Source organism: Empidonax traillii, unplaced genomic scaffold (genome assembly GCF_003031625.1).
Source record: "Empidonax traillii isolate 1590-97213 ecotype Southwest subspecies unplaced genomic scaffold, ASM303162v1 scaffold152:size925058, whole genome shotgun sequence".
Classification (NCBI taxonomy): Eukaryota; Metazoa; Chordata; class Aves; order Passeriformes; family Tyrannidae; genus Empidonax; species Empidonax traillii.
In genome coordinates, this window is record NW_020955345.1 from 733434 (window position 1) to 751575 (window position 18142).

The following is an 18142-nucleotide window of genomic DNA, read 5'->3' on the forward strand; positions in this document are numbered from 1 at the left end:
TCATAAGAAATGTCTTCTGAAGGAGATTCTGATGTTGTTTGTCTCCCCCTCACAAGATCTTTAGAAGAATATCAAAGGTTCATCCCATTCATAGATGTTTCTCTTCCAAGGTTTATTTTGGTGTCTGAACTTAATTGTGTTTTCTAACATGCATGTATGTGTGCATAGAGATTTCTTGACAGCAGCATATACTTAGAAAGGCCTGAGCACTCTTTCCTTTCTTTATTGTGGTATCATCAAGACTTGACTAGCAGGGACAGAAAACCCTATTCTCAACAGACAGAGAGCACCCAGGGTATCTGGAACATAACAAGCAGAAATAAGTTTCTTGATGGAGCTGCCTTGGACCTTCCTTGAAAATGTCTGGTGATTTCATGGCTCACCTTAGGTTTGATTATATTTTTTTTTTCCCAGACAGGCAAGCTTGACCCGCATTATCCCAAAGTATGTGGGCACAAAGGAAATGTTCTGGACATCAAGTGGAACCCGTTCAATGACTTCGTAATAGCTTCATGTTCAGAAGATAGCACAGTAAGTTTACCACCTTGTGCTCTGCGTTACTGTCTGGCTAATGTGCTTTTTGGGGGAAGAAGTTAAAAACAAACCAAAAGGTCCATGGATGAGATGTGAAAACATATATATATACTCATTTAAGAAATCAGGTAAGAGTAAGATTCCTTTCTTTCTCTTGAGTTCAGAGCTGTGTGATCCCTTTCAGATGATACACTGAATCAGTGTAATAAGGAAGGGGGCTTGTTTTGGTGTGTTTGTGTAAGAAAAATAAAATATGAATTTAAAATGGAATGACTATTCAAGTTTCATTGCAATGAAACTCTGTCTTTACTTTGGAATAAAAAGCTGTTCCGTAATCTGGAATACCTGTTTCAGAATAATTCCCTGCAGGGCTTATTCCTGCACTCAGTTATTCCATAAAGTCCTGCTGGACTTTACGGAAGTTGCAGTTACACTTGCAGTGTAACTCAGGAATCTGCATCATACAATTCTGCTTTTGCTGAACTTAGTATGATTAAGATAAAGTCACACATAGGAATTAAAACATTCAATTGATGTTTGTAAGGGACAGTTTAGCCCATATCTACCCACTGAAAGGTTGCTTTCAAGAGGTCTTGTCAAAAGTGTGATGTTGACTTCTGTGATAGTGAGAACATCTGCCTAACTACTGTGCTTTTTTCCAGAGATCCTATGTGTGTTTTCTCCCACTAGGTATGTTCACACTCTGTCACACAGCATCAGGGAGATTTCTCCTGTCATTTCCTTGAGACCTGGCTTGGTTCGCATCCTCTGCCATCTTGGTTCTGACAAAAAGTCACTCTTGAATCTAGGCTTTTTGTATTGTCTTTTCTGTTTTGTGACTTGCCTTTGCTTGTTTGGATACTTCTGTGTTTTTTGAAGGCTTCTTTCAGTTTCTGGACTGACAGTAAAGATTTTATTTTATCTTACAGCCTGTATTCCAGCTTTTCATGCTGTCTCAGGAAGCATGGCACAGCATGGTTTACTTCTGGAAGGAAGGCACCATCTTGGCCTCTCTTTTGAGCCTCATTTGAGGAATGAAGGCAAGCTTCAAAACATCCTACTGCAGTTACAAAATCATACAATCACAGAACAGTTTGTGTTGAAAGGGAGGTTGGGGGGTCTCTACCCACACCTCCTGTGCAGGTCTGTGGAGCTGGGTCTTGAAAATCTCCAAGGATGGAGATTTCACCACCTCTCTAGGCAACGTGTTCCTGTTCTTCACTGCTCTCATGGGAAATGAGAATCCTTGTATGCAGTGTAGTTAATGACTGCTCTATCCTGTCCTCCTACCTTGCACTTCAACACAGGGCCAGGCTCTATTTTCTCAGTAGTCTGGTAAGTATTGAAGGCTTATATTAGTTTGCCCTGAAGCTGCCTCATCTCTGGGCTGAGCAAGCCCATCTCCCTCAATTCCTCCTTAGCATCCTGGTGGCCTCCACTGGACTCACAGGTTTGTCAGCACCTTTTTTGCACTGGGAGGTGCAAAACTGGATGCAATATCCCAGGCATTCTTTAATAATTGCTGAGTAAAGGGAAAAATCACTTCCCTTGATCTTGTGGCTATATTTCTCTTGTTCTAGACCAGGATGTTGCTAGCTTTCATCCCTGACATAGCATACTGCTGAGTCATACTTATTCTATTGCCCACCAGGACCCAGGGCCTACCCAGAAGACTTCTCTGTGACACCTTTCCTTTCCAGTTTCATACTGCAACTTGATGCTGGATCATTCTTCAGACTAAAGAATGAAAGCACTGAGCTTGTCACTGGTCTCAGCACCAAAAGTTGTTCTATGAAGTCTGTCTCTTTGTGATGGCACTCTCTTTTTTTTAATACTCTCGCATCATCAGGAACGAGGAAGTGATATCTCAGGAGTCCCCTGCACAGTGACACAGTGTAGAGATACCTCTTCCCTCCCTGCTAAGTAGTGAGGATGCTAAGCTGTGTTTCTTAGTGTGACTGTCTTTCCTGTTACGTGGTAACTAGACCTGTGGAAATCACTTAGTCCAGGCCTGGCTCAAAGAAGGCCAGTTAAATTGGGGTGCTCCAGCCTTGTTCAGATGAGTTGGGAAGATCTCTTAAGGCTACAGATCCCGTATCTCCACCAGGCCCTTCTTCCAGCTGTTCAGTACCCTTCTGGGGAAAATAGGACACCTCTGATCTCCAGTGATTGCCATATTGCCATATGGATATTAGAGCCAAAGCCTTCCTTGCAATCTGTTGTTTAAGGCCTGGTGCTCTCTTCCGTCTCCAAACATTAGCATAAGCCACTGTTCTGACTTATGTGCAAGGATGCATCTATTTGCTTACTGGGATGGGTCTCCCTGAAATGTTTGAGGAAGGCCTCAATCTTCTGTGAAGATGATGGAAATTTCCCAACGCTCGTGTTTCTCAAAGGTTTCTTGACCATTAATCAGCCTTTCTGGAGCTTGCCTTGGTGGAATTACCGCTGTCTTTTGTGGAGCATGTAGAGTGACACTTTTGGGCATGGGAGGGAATGGATAATCTCCATGAGCTCCAGTGCCCCCTTTTCAGTCTGCACTGCTGCAGGCTGAGGACTGAGGCCAGTGCAAATGGCCAGGGGCTGAGAGTTTGAGCTCATCCTCTTACCCCTTCTGTTCCTTTTGGCAAATCATCAGGCATGTGTGAATTCAGCTTGCTGGAGATCTTCTCCCCTCTGTTTAGAGGGGCAACTCTGTATCTTTTACTTTATCGGGTTTTCTTCAAGATGCAGCAGGGCAGACAGCTTGTGGATTGTTCATGCTTGGCCTGTAGGCCTGGGTCCAAGACCTGCTTCTTCTGCACACTAAAGAACTGGCAATTTCTGCCACTTGATGCATCCTGAGATACCAGCCAGAGGCTTTTCCTTGCTTTTATCACCAGCCATTTCATTGCATGAGGAGTGAATGGTTTATTCTAGGCTGTTCTCTTCAGTGTGAACGCAACCTGTTTTTCCCTTTCCTACTCTGTCAGCCCCATTCCTTTAGTGATAGCTGTTGAACCTGTAAAGTGTGATGTTCCTGTTTCCACTGCTGTGGAAGTTCATGTGGAGACTACTGGACCCTGCAGTCCTCAGGTTTCTGATGGGTCTGATTCCCCAGTGGAATAAACACTGTTGAGAAGAATGCTTATGATCTTCCCTGGCAAGTCCCAGAATATGTGCCTCTCCTTATTTGAAAGGAGTAATCCTCATCAGCTGAACAGTGGGAGACTTGGCAAGTGTGGCTATTTCCATGAACTATGCTTTAAAGAGTATTTCCCTTTAGTTTCAGGCTGAGCGCCATAAAAATTATGACAGGCATAGTAATTTTCATTGAGCCAAAGGATCTGTTAGCATACTAAATATTGGTGTTTCTAGGGTTAGTGTGAGACTCATTTTACCTGCACAGGTTCAGCTGCTGTTGCAGATTTCCTCCGTTGTCTTCCTCCACCACAGGAGAACAGGTCGTTTTTGTCTTTTTGTAGGATCTTTCTAGAAGAACACAGAACTGTAGGTAGACCTGTTTTGAGACAGCACTCCCAGTGTTGAGTGACTACAGTGTGGTGTTGCCCAGTCCCTCTGCTCAGGGCACCTGCCTTGTGACCACCTGTGTGGTGTTCTGTGTACTTTGACAAATGTCTGTGTCATTTGCTAAGCATTCAGCAACGACACTGTTTTCTGTGGGACAAACATGACGAGAGCTGTCATCTGACCAGAGGAGTTCTCAGTTCTTTTACCAGGTTATGCTGAATGGATCCTCAGGACCAGGATGAAGAGGATCCAGAGGGCAAGAGGGGACTGAGCTTGAAAAAATCACTGCTACAATATCATAGAATGATAGAATTATGAATCTTTTGGGATTCAGACTTGCTTGCTGCTGCTCAAAGTTTGTTAAATTGCAAGGTCTGCAACCTCTGTGGTTTACTTCTTCCCCTTAGGAATAACTTTTTCATAATTGTGCTGACAGCTTGGCCAGGTCTAAGGGTTAGATTGCTAAGTTTAAAAAAAGCCTAGTAGGACTGCTGGCTAAAGACAGAAGGTAAAGAGCAGTCTTCAGGTCCACAGAAAAATGAAGATACAAATTTAAAAGACTGGCATTCAGTAAAGCCAGGAGCATTCCTATTCACTACAAGGGGAATAATAATACCAAGGCAGTAATAGTTATTGGTAAGTTCCAAGAGCTCCTTACTCAGGAATCTCACAAAGACCCATCCTGTGCCATCCAGGTTAAAATCTGGGACATTCCCAACCAGTTGTTAAAAAGAAACATTACCAGTCCGAAGAAAGAACTTCTTGGGCATGCTGGAAGAGTCATCCTCATTGAATGGCATCCCACGGCTGATAACATCCTCTTCAGCTCTGGCTATGACTACAAGGTGGGTCTGTCTTTTGTGGAGCTCTCCTCCTGGGGCACCCTGTTTGGCAGAGTGTTTTAAAATTTGTTTTAATTTCAAGCTGTAACATGATGCCAAAGAGTTCAAAAGCTTTCTTTATGGGGAAATTCCATGGTAACTCCAAAGGCAAAAGGACATTGCTACAAGTTCAAAAGGACTTGCTAACTTTCTTCTGATGAATTTCAGTCTACTCCGCCTTTCTTATTTACTGAATTGAATACAGTATGCAATGCCATGCATTTATTTGGATTTATTGTTGTGCTGATGCAAATATCTGCACTGATTTTTATGTATAAAATGTGGTTGCAAAGGAAATTAAAATCTTGGACATTCTGAGCCAACACTGATATATTGCTGTAAGCATCAGGAATTATTTTAAGTGATGGAGAGCAATCATTTATGATGGTAAGACCTATACATGTAGAGAAAAGAGGAAGAAGTGAATAGAGTGCAAAAAATTGTAGTGGGTCAGGTAGCAAAAGGCTGATTTTTTTTTTTTTTTTTGGTTCCTTTGCTCCAGATAATGATCTGGAACCTGGATGTCAAGGAGGCTGTCATCTCAAAACCAGTGAAGATTCTTGACGCTCACGCAGATGTGGTCCTCTCCATGTCATTCAACACAGATGGCAGTCTCCTTGCCACAGCCTGCAGGGACAGAAAGATACGTGTAATAGACCCTCGTACAGGAGCAGTCCTACAAGTAGGTTGGAGTCAGAGGTTTGTGGTCCGGCTGATCTTACCTCTTGGAGTGTTTCCTCTCCTGGGTAGATTCATTGCCATAAAAGATGATACCTCTGTGCCCTGCATTTCCCAAGGCACTGTATGGTGCTATTGCCTTCTACTTTCCATGCCACACTCACTGTCATTGTTGAAAACAGGGCTTTTGCACCATATTCCTTGCTCCCTGAAACCCTTCTTGAAGAGCACTGTTTTCATAGCTACTTCGTGCAGCCCTCTGTGGGACACCTTGGGAGGGCTTCTAGAGATCAGGTGGACATTTGTCGCAATGCCAGCGCTGTTCTTGTTGCCTGGACTTTGGATCTGTTGGCAAGGTGAAGCTGACTGCATTTTGTAGCTATTTGCACAGATTTGTGTACACAGAAAGTCCTGCCTACAACTAATAGGGTCTGCCCTCTTGCAAATACGTCAATCACTAGTTAGATCTGCCTGAGCAGATCTTTAGATGTGAATGGCTGAGTGTTGTCACGTGACATGAAATGTAGCTGTGCAACAGGTGCTGTCTTACTCATGCAGTGTTCTTTCTCTTCCTATAGGAAACCAGCTACAAGTCTCACAGAGTCAATAAAGTGTTGTTCCTTGGAAACATGAAAAAGCTGTTCTCTACTGGAACATCTCGGTGGAATAATAGGCAAATTGCTTTATGGGATCAAGTGAGTATGGGACCAACAGTCTTAACCATACCAGCTTCAGTTTTCTCTCTTTTGCTGTCACTTAAACTTTTCCACCTACCAAAAACACAAAAATTGAACCATAACAGGAATTCAGAAGTGATCTGTCAAATTCCTAATGGGTGATAGGTCTTACTGCTGTGAGAGTTAACTGAGTTTCTAAAGAAACTTTCAGCATAGAAATCCTCCAGAAAAAGAGTATGCTGTGCCCATGTCTTGATTTTGGCTGGGATAGAGTTAATTTTTTTCCTAGTGGCTGGTGCAATGCTGTGTTTGGATTTAGTGTTGATAGCATACTGTTGTTTTGGGTGTTGCTAAGTAGTGCTTACCCTGGGTCAAAGACTTCAGTGTCTCCTGCTCTGCCAGTGTGCAGGTGCATGAGAAGCCAGGAGGAAGGATAGCCAGGACAGCTGATCTGAACTGGCCAAAGGAATATTCTCTACCGTAGAACGTCATGCTAAAGGGGGGGGAGTTGGCCAGGAGTCATGGGTTGCTGCTCAGGGACTGGTTTGGCATTGGTCAGCCAGTGGTGAGTGGTTGTGTTGTACATCACTTATTTTTCCTGGGTTTAATTCCTCTCTTTCCCCTTTCTTTTCATTACAGTTATTGTTATTGTTTTATATCTTGCTTTTTTTTTCAGTTATTGAACTGTTCTTATCTCAACATGGGTTTACCTTTTTCTGATTCTCTTCCTCATCCCACCAAGGGGAAGTGAGCAAGAGGCTGTGTGGCACTTAGGCTTAGATTGGGGTTAAACCACAACAACCCACTAAAGGAAGAAATCATTCAAAAGACCTCTGGTTGGCTGCTGTAGCTCTGACTTAAAGTGGTCTTACTGGCAAACTGGTCCTGGTATTGGAAAGAGAAATGAACTCTGGACACAGCCTACTCAGATGAAGCCCTCAGAGGAGAAAAGTACATGGGGTAGTTTTGATTTCTGATGATTCCTGACGGTATTGAGGTAGCACTTAAATGATCACTTCCAAGATATATCTCCTATGACAGTGGCTGCTAGCCTAATGAAACCCTTCTCTGCTGTACCCCCTCATAAGCAGTGAGAGGTTTTTACTTTGTCAGCATCTCGCACTGTCTCTCTGCATCAACCATCATGCAGCACAATCATGTAGTGCGGTCACTCTTTGTACCAGACAAAGCTGGAGGGCCAGGCCTATGATTTGCTGTTTGGCTACATTTGGACATAGCTTCTTTGCCATGTGTGAGAGGTAAAGCACTGTGCTGCTGTCTGAAGGCTTTCCACAATACTGAGCAGTGCTGTGACTCATCATGGGTCTCACATCAGGGCTTCAATGCCTTCTGCTGGAGGAGCTGTCCACACTTAGTTTAAGAACATAGTGGGAAGATCTGTGAGTCTAGACATGTGCCACCTCCTTAGGAACACGCATTGGCACAGAACCTGCCCAACAGGCATCTTTCTGAGGTCCACATCCACCCATGTCATCATTGCATCTAAACAGAAGCTCTGGATTTCGGGAGCCTGCGGCTGGGCAGTTCCACAGGGCAAAATATGTTTAACCCTATGCTAAATACATATTTATGTGAGAATCGGCACACAGTAGCCATGGGACACCATAGTCTGCCCCATTAGTCCTCTCGATATTGCTCCCTTCAGCAGTGCAGGGCTAGCTTTGTACAAGACATGCCAGCCTTGTGCAGAGAGTGGTGAGCTATGTCCTACATGGCTTACCTGCCAAAGGGCAGCAGGAGCTTTTGTCCTTGCAAATGGCACCTCCCCACTGTGCAGTGTGGAGACAGCTTGCTGATATAGACAACTCTTGTTGTGGGTGGTACACAACTGTGGGGGTATTGTCTTCGAAAGAACATAAGTAAAATACAGTGTGCCATGCAGATATTCCCTAAAGGCCCCTTCATCTCCCTGAGTCTGGTGGCCCGCATGGGGGCAGACAATGTTTCTGACACCTGAAATGTCATCAGGTGCCTGAGATGTTCTAGTGGTAGGAACTGAAGTCCTGCACTCAATCAAGGCATGGGACAGAGCACCCATTTCCCACTCACAGAGCTTCGAAGAAGTCTGTGCACGGCCTGCTGCTCAGGGCCGTGGCAGGGGATCATTACAGAGCTGTGCTCATGAGCCGCTGGGGCTCAGGTGAGGTGTCCCTGACCTGAGGTGACTGACAGGTGATTGCAGCTGACTCTTTTTCCTGTGTCCTGCCCAGAATGACCTTTCTGTGCCTTTACTGGAGGAGGATCTGGATGGCTCCTCGGGACTCCTGTTTCCCATCTATGACTCCGACACACGCATGCTTTACGTGGTGGGAAAGGTAAGTGCTTTCCATGTCAGTAAATGCTGGCCTGTTTGATTCTGCTCTCAGCCTGCGTTGCTGAAGTCAGAGATGCTCCTGAAGCATGTTAACCTAAGCATATGGGCAGATGGAATGGGGCCAGAGGGTGCTGCATGTCAGGCCGTGTATACCATGTTTACAGATGTATCGTGTTTATTGTGGGTAAGTACACTGCAGAGTCCTAACCTTCCCATATAGGAATTTGAGGGTAAACGTTTGGTTCACATTGTCGATCCTGCATGGCTTCTCAGGCCAGCCATACTTGTCAGACCCTCATGCTGAACACCACAGTCCAGCTGACGCTGATTTTCTTTGCCTTTAGGGTGATGGAAATATACGGTACTATGAGATAAGCCCCGAGAAACCATATCTGAATTACCTGATGGAATATCGTTCTCACTTACCACAGAAGGGAATTGGTGAGTGGCAGCATGCCTACTGTTAGAAGGAGATTGCGACTTTTTTATTTTAGAGGCTCTCAGAGTCTAGGATTGTCCAAAATTAAATTTAAAAAAGAAAATGGGTCAGATTCCTCCAGCCAGGTTTACAGGTGCACAACAGTCAGCTTGGCCCAGGTCACGTGTACATGGTGAGCGGTGATATGGGGTCAGAGCTGGGAGGGGTCCCTTCTAAACAGCAGAGCATGGGCTGGGCAGCCTTTCCAGTCACTGTAGCAGCCCCTCCCACATACCTGGTCAAGGGGGAAGGGAGAATATTAGCCCTTTCTGGAACCTTCTTGGGTCTGCCCTTTAAGTCAAATTCTTCTGTAGACTGAGAAGTTTCTAGGATCATTTGGCACTCCTCCATACTACCTTGGATGCTCCTGGTCTTACAGAACACTGGTACAGATATTTGGCAGCACTGGATTTTGTGCCTGCAGGTCTCCATCTAAAAAAAAAAAAAAAATCGAAAGGAATAAATTATTTAGAACTTAACTGGAAGGATCTCCCATTATTCAGCTTCTACAATCCTTTCAGTGTACAACATCCTGATTTTTTTGTTGTCATAGTCTCTTTAAAAATTACTGCATGAAAAGGAAGTGCACAAGTGTTTTTAAAAGGCCTGCCTGAATGAATCAAGACTACTGCCCTAACATGCTCTGTCCTGCTGATCAAACATACTGCTAAGGTTATTGCACAAAATTTCTTTCTCAATCCTAGCAAAACAAAATACTGTGTGGAGGAGTGGAGTTTAGATTCAGATTTTGGTGAATGCATAATATAAAGAGCATCAGTCCTTCACATAGAATCTACTGTTTAATGAAGTCACAGAATATTCTGAGTCGGAAGGCACCCACAAGGGGACCAACTCGTAAGCGAATGGCCCCTATGGGGATCAAACCCTCAACTCTGGCATTGTTGGCACTGTGTGTGCTAATCTCAACCCATTGGATAATAGTGGGAAACTATGGTTATGTAGAATGCCATGAAGCAAGGTCTACAAGCACAGGGAATCTCTTTTGTCAAGGGAATTGACATGTTAATGGAGTTGACAGTATAGGCTTTGGACTGTTTGAGCATGTGGGAGAGAAATCCGCTGAGGTTATCAGGTACTTAGAGAACTTGTGTGGCTTAGCCAGTCCCTAAAACACAAACAGTGCTGTCTGACAGAACAGGTGTTCACACCCTTCTCATGCTCCATTCTGTTTTGGGACAGTTTTGGGGGAGGATACTGGGCTGGAAGGGATTTCAGCCTGATTACATAGCTATTGTGATGGTGTTTAGGTATTCTGAAATCCCTTCCTCGTCATCCTGGTACTCAAATCTTGTGGCATCACCTGCGAGTTCTAGTCAGTTATGGTCAATTTGGAGCTCATTAGAATGAATAAGGAACAGGAGGCTTAGCATGAAAACCACACACCCTGTGTGTAAATCCATGCTCTCACAGAAAAAAAATTATTTAGTCTTGTAATCTGTGGTACTGAGCCAGTCTTGGATGCAGATTTCAGACCATGTTGATGTGGAACTGGTGCTTTCATTATTTGGTGACCCTTTTCCCGTGGCAGATGACATTAACTTTCCTAGGGAGATTTATACCCCATTTATTTCATGCTCTTCCACCAGGAATGATGCCAAAGAGAGGCCTTGATGTGTCATCTTGCGAGATTTTCCGTTTCTATAAACTGATTCCAACTAAAGGCCTGATTGAGCCCATCTCCATGATTGTGCCTCGACGGGTAAGTCAACCTCAGGACATATTCACATCTGGGGCAAATGTCAGTGGAGAAATGAGTGCAGTGCCTCCTCTCTGTGACTCTTTTGGGGGCATGAGAGTAGGCAGAACAAGGGATTTTCTCTCTCCTGGCATGAGGGACATAGTAGGGCAGTTTCTGGGGCAGCCCCACCAACAAACCCTGTCTGGGTAACTCAAGAGTTAGGTCTCTGTTTAATGTCTGACTTTCTAAGATGTGCTGCCAGGTCTACTAGCTGGCTGTAAACTTCCTCAGTGGCATCTGTTTAACAGAAGGACAAAAGAGAGAGAGGAGTTTATGCTGAGTGACATAAAAATCTCCTTTTGGAAGAAAGAAGAATTACTCTGGGAAAATGGGAATGGTGGATTCCCAGGTATCTAGCCAGTGGGTACAACTGTGTTACAGACAGTTGGTCTGCAGCATGTAAGACATGACCCATTGCACTGAGAATGATGTAGAAGTAAGTTTCAGAGCTAGGGTCATTCAGAGAAGGAAACAGACCATGAATCTGTAGCCAAGGCAGTGTCCATGTGGCTGTGTGAGCAAAAGTACATGAGAAATGTCAGCACTGTGTCTTCTACTTTCAGAAAGTAGAATATGAGAAGAAGGTTCCTTGAATTCAGAGGCAGCAGAGCTAATGCTCACCACAACTACCAATCAGGCATGTTCCTCTAACGTTATCTCCTTGTTGGCCAGTTTCTGTTATCTGATGATCAGCTGATGATTTGTGACTTGTGTCCATCCTTTGTACACACTGATTCATCCTTGGGAACACTGATTTTATGGGAGCTAGGTTAGTGTTTGTCAAGCTCCCCCAGTCTGTTGTCTGGACATGCAAAGACCTTACCATCAGGAATTAAATTAGGCCATCAGATGCAATTCTTCTGAGAGAGGTTCAGGGCAGGTGAGAACATTTTATGTCCATGCTGGTGAGTACTCCTGAGGTGAATAAACTTATTTCTTCAGCACAATCCAGTGTGGCCCCTCTAAACTAAAATCTCACTGATGTAGTTGCTCTGGACTTCTGTTTGCTTGCAGTCGGAATCATACCAGGAAGACATCTACCCCTTGACAGCAGCAGCCCAGCCAGCACTGACAGCACAACAGTGGCTGAACGGAGTTAACAAAGGTCAGCACATGGAGAGCTCCCCAGCCCTTCAGCTCCCCAGGGCTTGGGTAAGCTGCTGCCAGCTCTCTGGCCTGTTAACTGCCAGAGAAAGAGGAAAGGAGGAAAAGGAGAAACATAACAAATGTGACTGTAAGCTAAAATAACTTGGTGGCTGTGAACTCTGGAAGCTATTCCAGTCAAGTGCCTCCATGTTTATCCCTACAAGTTGTTTGAATTAATTGCATAGAGCGGATTTCTGAGTGTGGTTTTTGAGTGCTAACTTGTAACCTGCCTCCCTCCCTAGGGCCTCTCTTGGTATCCTTGAGACCAGGCTCTGGAGCTGTGAATTCGGTACCACAGAGTCTTGAGCCAGAGCCGCTCATGAAAACTACTGATCTGAGCCAGCAGCAGAGTTGGGGAGGAAAGATGCCACTGGAGGACAAGCAGAAGCCAAGAGAGATCGAAGATGGCAGAAAACAAGTGAAAGTGGAGGAGAAATCACCAAAAAATGAGCAAACGTGCCTCTCCAATTGCTTTGACATATTCGAGTGTCCACCACCAAAAACTGAAAATGAGGTGTGAATCTGGGGGGTGAAGGATTGGGGCTGTGGGGGAAACCCAAGGCCAGATGCCAAAAGGATGCTATTCACCAGGTGGCAATTTGGGGAGGCTTTATTTTGCAGACCTGGGTCAGCGCTTTCTTCTGCGTGGAGGCAGAAGTTCCTCATGCCACACAGGAAGCAGAAATACAGCCCAGCAACACCCCAGCTGAGGGAATCTGGAAAGGAGGGAGCAGTCAGCACTCTTGCTTTTTCGCACAATCAGAGAATATGCTGAGTTGGAAGGGACCCACAAGGATCATCAAGTCCAACTCCTGGCCCTGCACAGGACCATTCCCAAGAGCCACACCCTTTGCCTGACAGCACTGACCAAACGCTTCTTGAACTCTGTCAGGCCTGGTGCTGTGACCACTTCCCTGGGGAGCCTGTTCCACCACCCAACCACCCTCTGGGGGAAGGACCTTTTGCTAATATCCATCCTAAACCTCCCGACACATCTTCAGGCCATTCCCTTGGGTTCTGTCACTGGCCACCACAGAGAACAGAGCAGTGTCTGTCCCTCCTCTTCCCCTCGGGAGGAAATTGTAGACTGCCATGAGGTCTCCCCTCAGTCTCCTGCAGGCTGAACAGACCAAGTGACCTCTACAATTCTTGGGCATTCTTGTGGCACAGACCTGCCTGCTGGCTGACTGGGGACAAAAAGGTGTTTGTGATCTTTGGTGTCTGGAGAAGAGAAGGGACTTTATGCAGTATAACCCTTCTATGAGAGTTGCACTCAGTGACCCTGGTGAGGTAGCAGGGATCACTGTGGAAGGACTGTCTGTACCCCTGGAGCATCCATACAGTCTTAACTGCCAAACTGTTGTGGGCCCTGACATGGGTAAGGGGCTCATTCTGCCCCTGCCTCAGCAGCTCACTGCTAGGGGACAACTTGACAGTGCAATGCCATTGAGGTTGGCTGCTCATTGCAGCCTGTGCCTGGGAAAGGCTCCAGAAAATATCCTGGCAGCTCCATGATCTGTCTTCAGCCATGGCCAACCACCTCCCTGTTTAGTAACCAAAGCTGGCACAATGGTAGATCTCTGTGTTTATTTTCCAGCCTCTCATCACTGGCAGTTCAGGGACATTTTCAAGTATGTGCAGTGTGTTTGCTTTCAGGAACCCTGGAAGAATTTTCATCCCATAGCTGTGCTCAGGTCCCCTTTTCATCTCTTCAAGATTTTAGCTTCTGCAGCGTGATAGGGCAGGAATTTCCACTTCTGAATTTCCCTGTGATGTGAAAAAGGATGTTTTCCTACATATTTCTGAGCTGGCACCATGAGATTACAGAAGCCCATGCAGAACTGGGTGCTCTGCTGCATGCACAGTGAAAGGCCATTCTAGTTCCAACTGGAGAGGAGAGAGAATGATCAGAAAAAAAAGGAGAAAAGTAAAAGAACTTGCCCAAGGGCAGAAAAGGAGATACAGCGGACTCAGGAATTTAGACTCCAGATACTTTCTGTAGGCTCTCTTTGAGTGACCAGTGGTATGAAGGCTGTTTTTTCCTGATTTTTTCCATTGAATTAAGGAGATGTAGCGTTACTAAATGGTGCTGAGAAACACCTGCATTTTTAAGCCCACCTAGTGGACAACAGGAGCATTGCTGATGTTCACTCCGTTGTTGAAAGCCTCCTCTTTAGATGCTGTTTCTCTCAGGTCATGTGACAGGCAGGACTGGTGGCATTGTCAGGCTAAGCCTGTGTTTCTTAGTGTAAAGGAAGTAAATTGTGTCTTTTCTTACAGCTTTTGCAGATGTTTTACCGACAACAGGAAGAAATCCGTAGACTACGTGAGTTGATAATCCAGAGGGATGTCCAAATTAAACAGCTGGAGCTGGAGATCAGAAACCTCTGCACAGACAGGCAGTAACTGAAAGTGCTGGCCTGCAGCTCTTTGCACCCCTGACAACTGGAGGAGATTCCAGTTCCTGCCAATAACTCCTCCTAGGTTTTGTACTGGGGGAAACATTGATGCTTCAGGCAGCATGGACTTCCCTGGCTTGTGGTGGTCACATTTCCCTAATCGTCACCAGACAGTTATCGATGGATTTGCTGCACTTCTTCAGGCTCCCCTTGCTTGCCCGCTCACTGACGTCAGAAACTCATGCGTTAATGCTAATGAGAGACTTTGGAAGATCTTGCTCTTCTGGTCCTGGAGAAGCTACACGTTAAACTCTAGGAGCAACCTGTTTTGCTGCCATTCCACAGGAGTATGGAATACTGAAGGCAGCTACCAGTTCTCCCACGCTGGGTTGCAGCAGTGTGGACCCTCTGGCTGCTGTCTTCTTGCCTTGGGAGTCCACTCTGCAGCCGAGCTTCAGGGCAGGTCTAGCTCCAAAGTGATCCTCGTGCGCGCCTCTCACCTCACAGCTTGGCCCTGCTCCAGGTGCCTAGGCAAAGCTGTGGCTGCCCTGACCTCGTGCTGGGGATAGTCCTGCTCCGAGTGCGAGGCTGCACTAGAGGTGCCGAAGGGCCAGCACTTTTGTGATAGGTAAAGGAGAGTTGGTGTTGGAGGTCTTACTTTAAAGGGTGATGTTGTGGGCTAGTTCTTTCCAGAGAAGCCCCAGAGGTCTCTGTGTCCTGTGGGTCAGTGGCCTTCTTTTCCTCCTTCTGCCAAAAACTAGCTGCAGTCAATTGGGGGTCATCAGACAAATGAGAACTACTCTGAAAGCTGCACAGTGTTGACAGTGGGGGAATTTACCAAGAGGGCTTAAAAGGATGAGGGGGAGGTTGGACCCCCAACCCACTGCAGACCTTTCAGCAATGGTGCTAGAAGTGTTGTGTCAGCCACAGGAAGATCACAGGGCGGTCATGAAACCCCCTGTGGTTGCTGGAGTATTGCTTGTCCTTGTGCCTGCAGCTGCTGCCTCCTTAGCTCCCAGGTGCTGCCAGCACCTTGTACCATCCTTGCAGCCATCTACAGCGGCAGGGTCCCTCTTGCCAGCTGTGTTGTGCAGCCTCCTGCATCCTCCCAGGCTGCCCTGGCTCCCCAAGCCCTGCAGACACACTGACCTGTGCCCTTCAGCACCAGCTCTCTAGCTCTCTGCTAGATCTTACGGAGATGTCTTAAACCCAAGCAGAGCAAGCAACTGCTGTTTAACCTGTAACTGTACACCTCTGTTGTGGCACATAGAAACGAATACTATGCCTTGCTAGTTCGCTGAGGCTTACTGATCACCCAAAATCTAAAAAAAAAAAAAAAAAAAAAAAGAAGGAAAGAAATTAAAAAAAAAAATCTCCATTTTCACCCACAAACAGGGCTCCTTATCAAGGGGACTAAAGGCTATGCACTGCCTGTGCTCATGTGAGATGCCCCTCTGGTTATCCCTGAAAGGCGTAGCCAGCAATGTCTCATGGCACTAATTGCTCTTATATAGAAATCACAGGAAGACTTTTCCCTTTTGCTCTGCTGCAAACTCTTCACCAGGTTTTCAAAAATATTTTACTCATTTCTAAATAGCAACAAGAGATGTGGGTGCTAAAAAATTACAAATATTGTTGTTTCTGCAGCATTAAGAAGAGGGGGGTTGTTGTTCATATTCTTCAGGAAGAGTCCGTTAGCATCAGTCACTTATTTAACATTACTCTTTTTATAAAAAATAATATATTAATGACAAAATTGCTGAAAGAAACTTCAGCTCACTTCAGATCCTCTAAAATGGACTTTCCTGTGTGCTGGGAACAACTCTGCAATATACAATTACATTCACAAGCAGCTTACCCCAGATACAGAGCTTTAATCTACACATATGAATCTTACACCAAAAGCGATCAGGCTCTCTCACCAAAGAGAAGAATTATGTTAAGAAATCAAGAACCTCACAGTTTTTCAGCTATGTAGAACAGTCCTGACAGCTTCAAACTTCAAAGCCATTTTCACAAAAGGTAGCACCAAGGATGTGACACTGATTTTCAAGCAATTGTTATCAGAAAGGAGAGCACTCAACACAGCCTCGATAGTCCAGGGGATATGACACATCCTTTCACCACATGTGTTTTATTTGCTGCATTTTTTTGCCTTTTTTTTTTTCATACAGAATAAATTATTTAAATTATTTCTATGTTAAAGTAAATTTTACAGGGGATTTTAAAATCCTCTTGAGAACTGTTTCTTTGTTATTCTACGACTGACTAGCATAGAGAATGGTTGGCCACTATGGTTCTTATCTTAGGGTTGTGTTGATTTCAGCATTACTGGAAAAGAAGTTGCTTTCTTTAGGCTTTGCTGGAAACAATTGATAGGGTGACACTATTTAATCAAAGCTTCTTTTTCAGACAGTATACCTGTAAAAGCGTGGACTGTCAAATGTATTTCAATTTGGAGCTTAAATGCAACTGTAAATCTTTCACATGGACAAAAAAAAGTGGAGGAAATGGAGTTATGGGTTAATGATTTGTGCCTAAATAGTCTTAAGTGATAATTTTAACAGTTTCTGAAACTTGTGACAGCTTTGTAAAAAACTGTAAAACATGGGGATAAAAACCAAATTTGTGCAATGAAAAGCAAATATAACTGAATAATAAATATATTTAGAGCTTTACTTTTTGATATATGCAAGGTTGTCGTTTTATTATTGTATTGTTGAAGTGACTGAAACGTAGGCTGAATCAAGGTCAGAAAGGAGTATCACCTACTGTCTCTTTTGCTTGAATCAAGCAATAATGTAAGTGGCCTTACATTAGTAGGCAGGTTGTACACAGTGTTATGCACATGGGCCTGTATTTTTATGTCTTTCCCGTCTGCCCTTGATGGTACAAATGGGTGGTCATTTCAGACTGTTGTGCTAATTTGCTGTGTATGTTGTCTTGAGTAAACTCAGCCCTCCTGGAGATGCATTCTGTGTGGTGAGGTGTTTCCTGCTGTCTTGAAGTCCAGGTGCTTCTCTTGTGCAATACACTCTGACCAGGCTCTTTTTCATTTTCCACATGAGGAGGGTATGGTGTGTTAATACCAAATTTAGTTATTTGAAGACAGAGTGTCAAAAATCCTGTGTTAGACAGGATTTTAATTCAGCAGAGTGAAGCAGCACTGGCAGTACAAGTGCAATATAGCAGCTGCAACCTCCAGTTGGATCCCAATACAAATGGAATTCCCGTTACTGGTCTCTCTCAGTGTCATGATGCTGAGTATCTCCAGTCACCAGGACGAAATACTTAGGCAGAAGCTAGATAGCTAGCTCAAGTCCACAGCTCTCTCTTCAAAGTCCCTTTTTATTTTTTTTTTTTTTAATGATTCCCATGAGTGTGGTAGCCATGGTGAGAATCTGAAGAACCGTCACCTGTATTGTGGGTGGGAGTGGAAGGTTTAGACAAAATTTATTAGAAAGCCCTGCTGTTGTCTCATGAGGTGCCAAAAGGACTCCTTGCTTTCTAAACCTCTTCTTAGAGAGGAGTCTAGGTGCCATCAAATCCATTCTTAGCCTTGGATTACATCAACATTTTCAATTTAAGGAGTTATAGAGGTATAACTGAACAACTTCTGTCCCTCAGGTTTTAATGATTGGCAAAATGAGAATATTTATATAAAATTAATAATCTATTTTATACAAATGATTAGCCAAAAGATCTTAATCAGAATTATTTACTACACAATATAAAAGCTGAAACT

At 44.6% G+C, this 18142-nt stretch overlaps 1 protein-coding gene across 3 annotated transcripts in view; it reads left to right on the forward strand.

The window, feature by feature from the left end:
* CORO2A (coronin 2A) overlaps positions 1–17356 on the forward strand; it is a 58138-nt gene extending 40782 nt beyond the window's left edge. For all 3 annotated transcript variants that reach the window (XM_027884678.1, XM_027884677.1, XM_027884680.1), the window contains 10 exons: positions 415–531; positions 4740–4889; positions 5428–5607; positions 6182–6298; positions 8512–8616; positions 8960–9056; positions 10701–10813; positions 11867–11957; positions 12241–12512; positions 14279–17356. In XM_027884678.1, coding sequence (XP_027740479.1) covers positions 415–531; positions 4740–4889; positions 5428–5607; positions 6182–6298; positions 8512–8616; positions 8960–9056; positions 10701–10813; positions 11867–11957; positions 12241–12512; positions 14279–14404 — 1368 coding nt within the window. In that variant the 3' untranslated portion in view covers positions 14405–17356. The remainder of the gene's footprint in view (positions 1–414; positions 532–4739; positions 4890–5427; positions 5608–6181; positions 6299–8511; positions 8617–8959; positions 9057–10700; positions 10814–11866; positions 11958–12240; positions 12513–14278) is intronic.
* Positions 17357–18142: the final 786 nt, after the last annotated feature.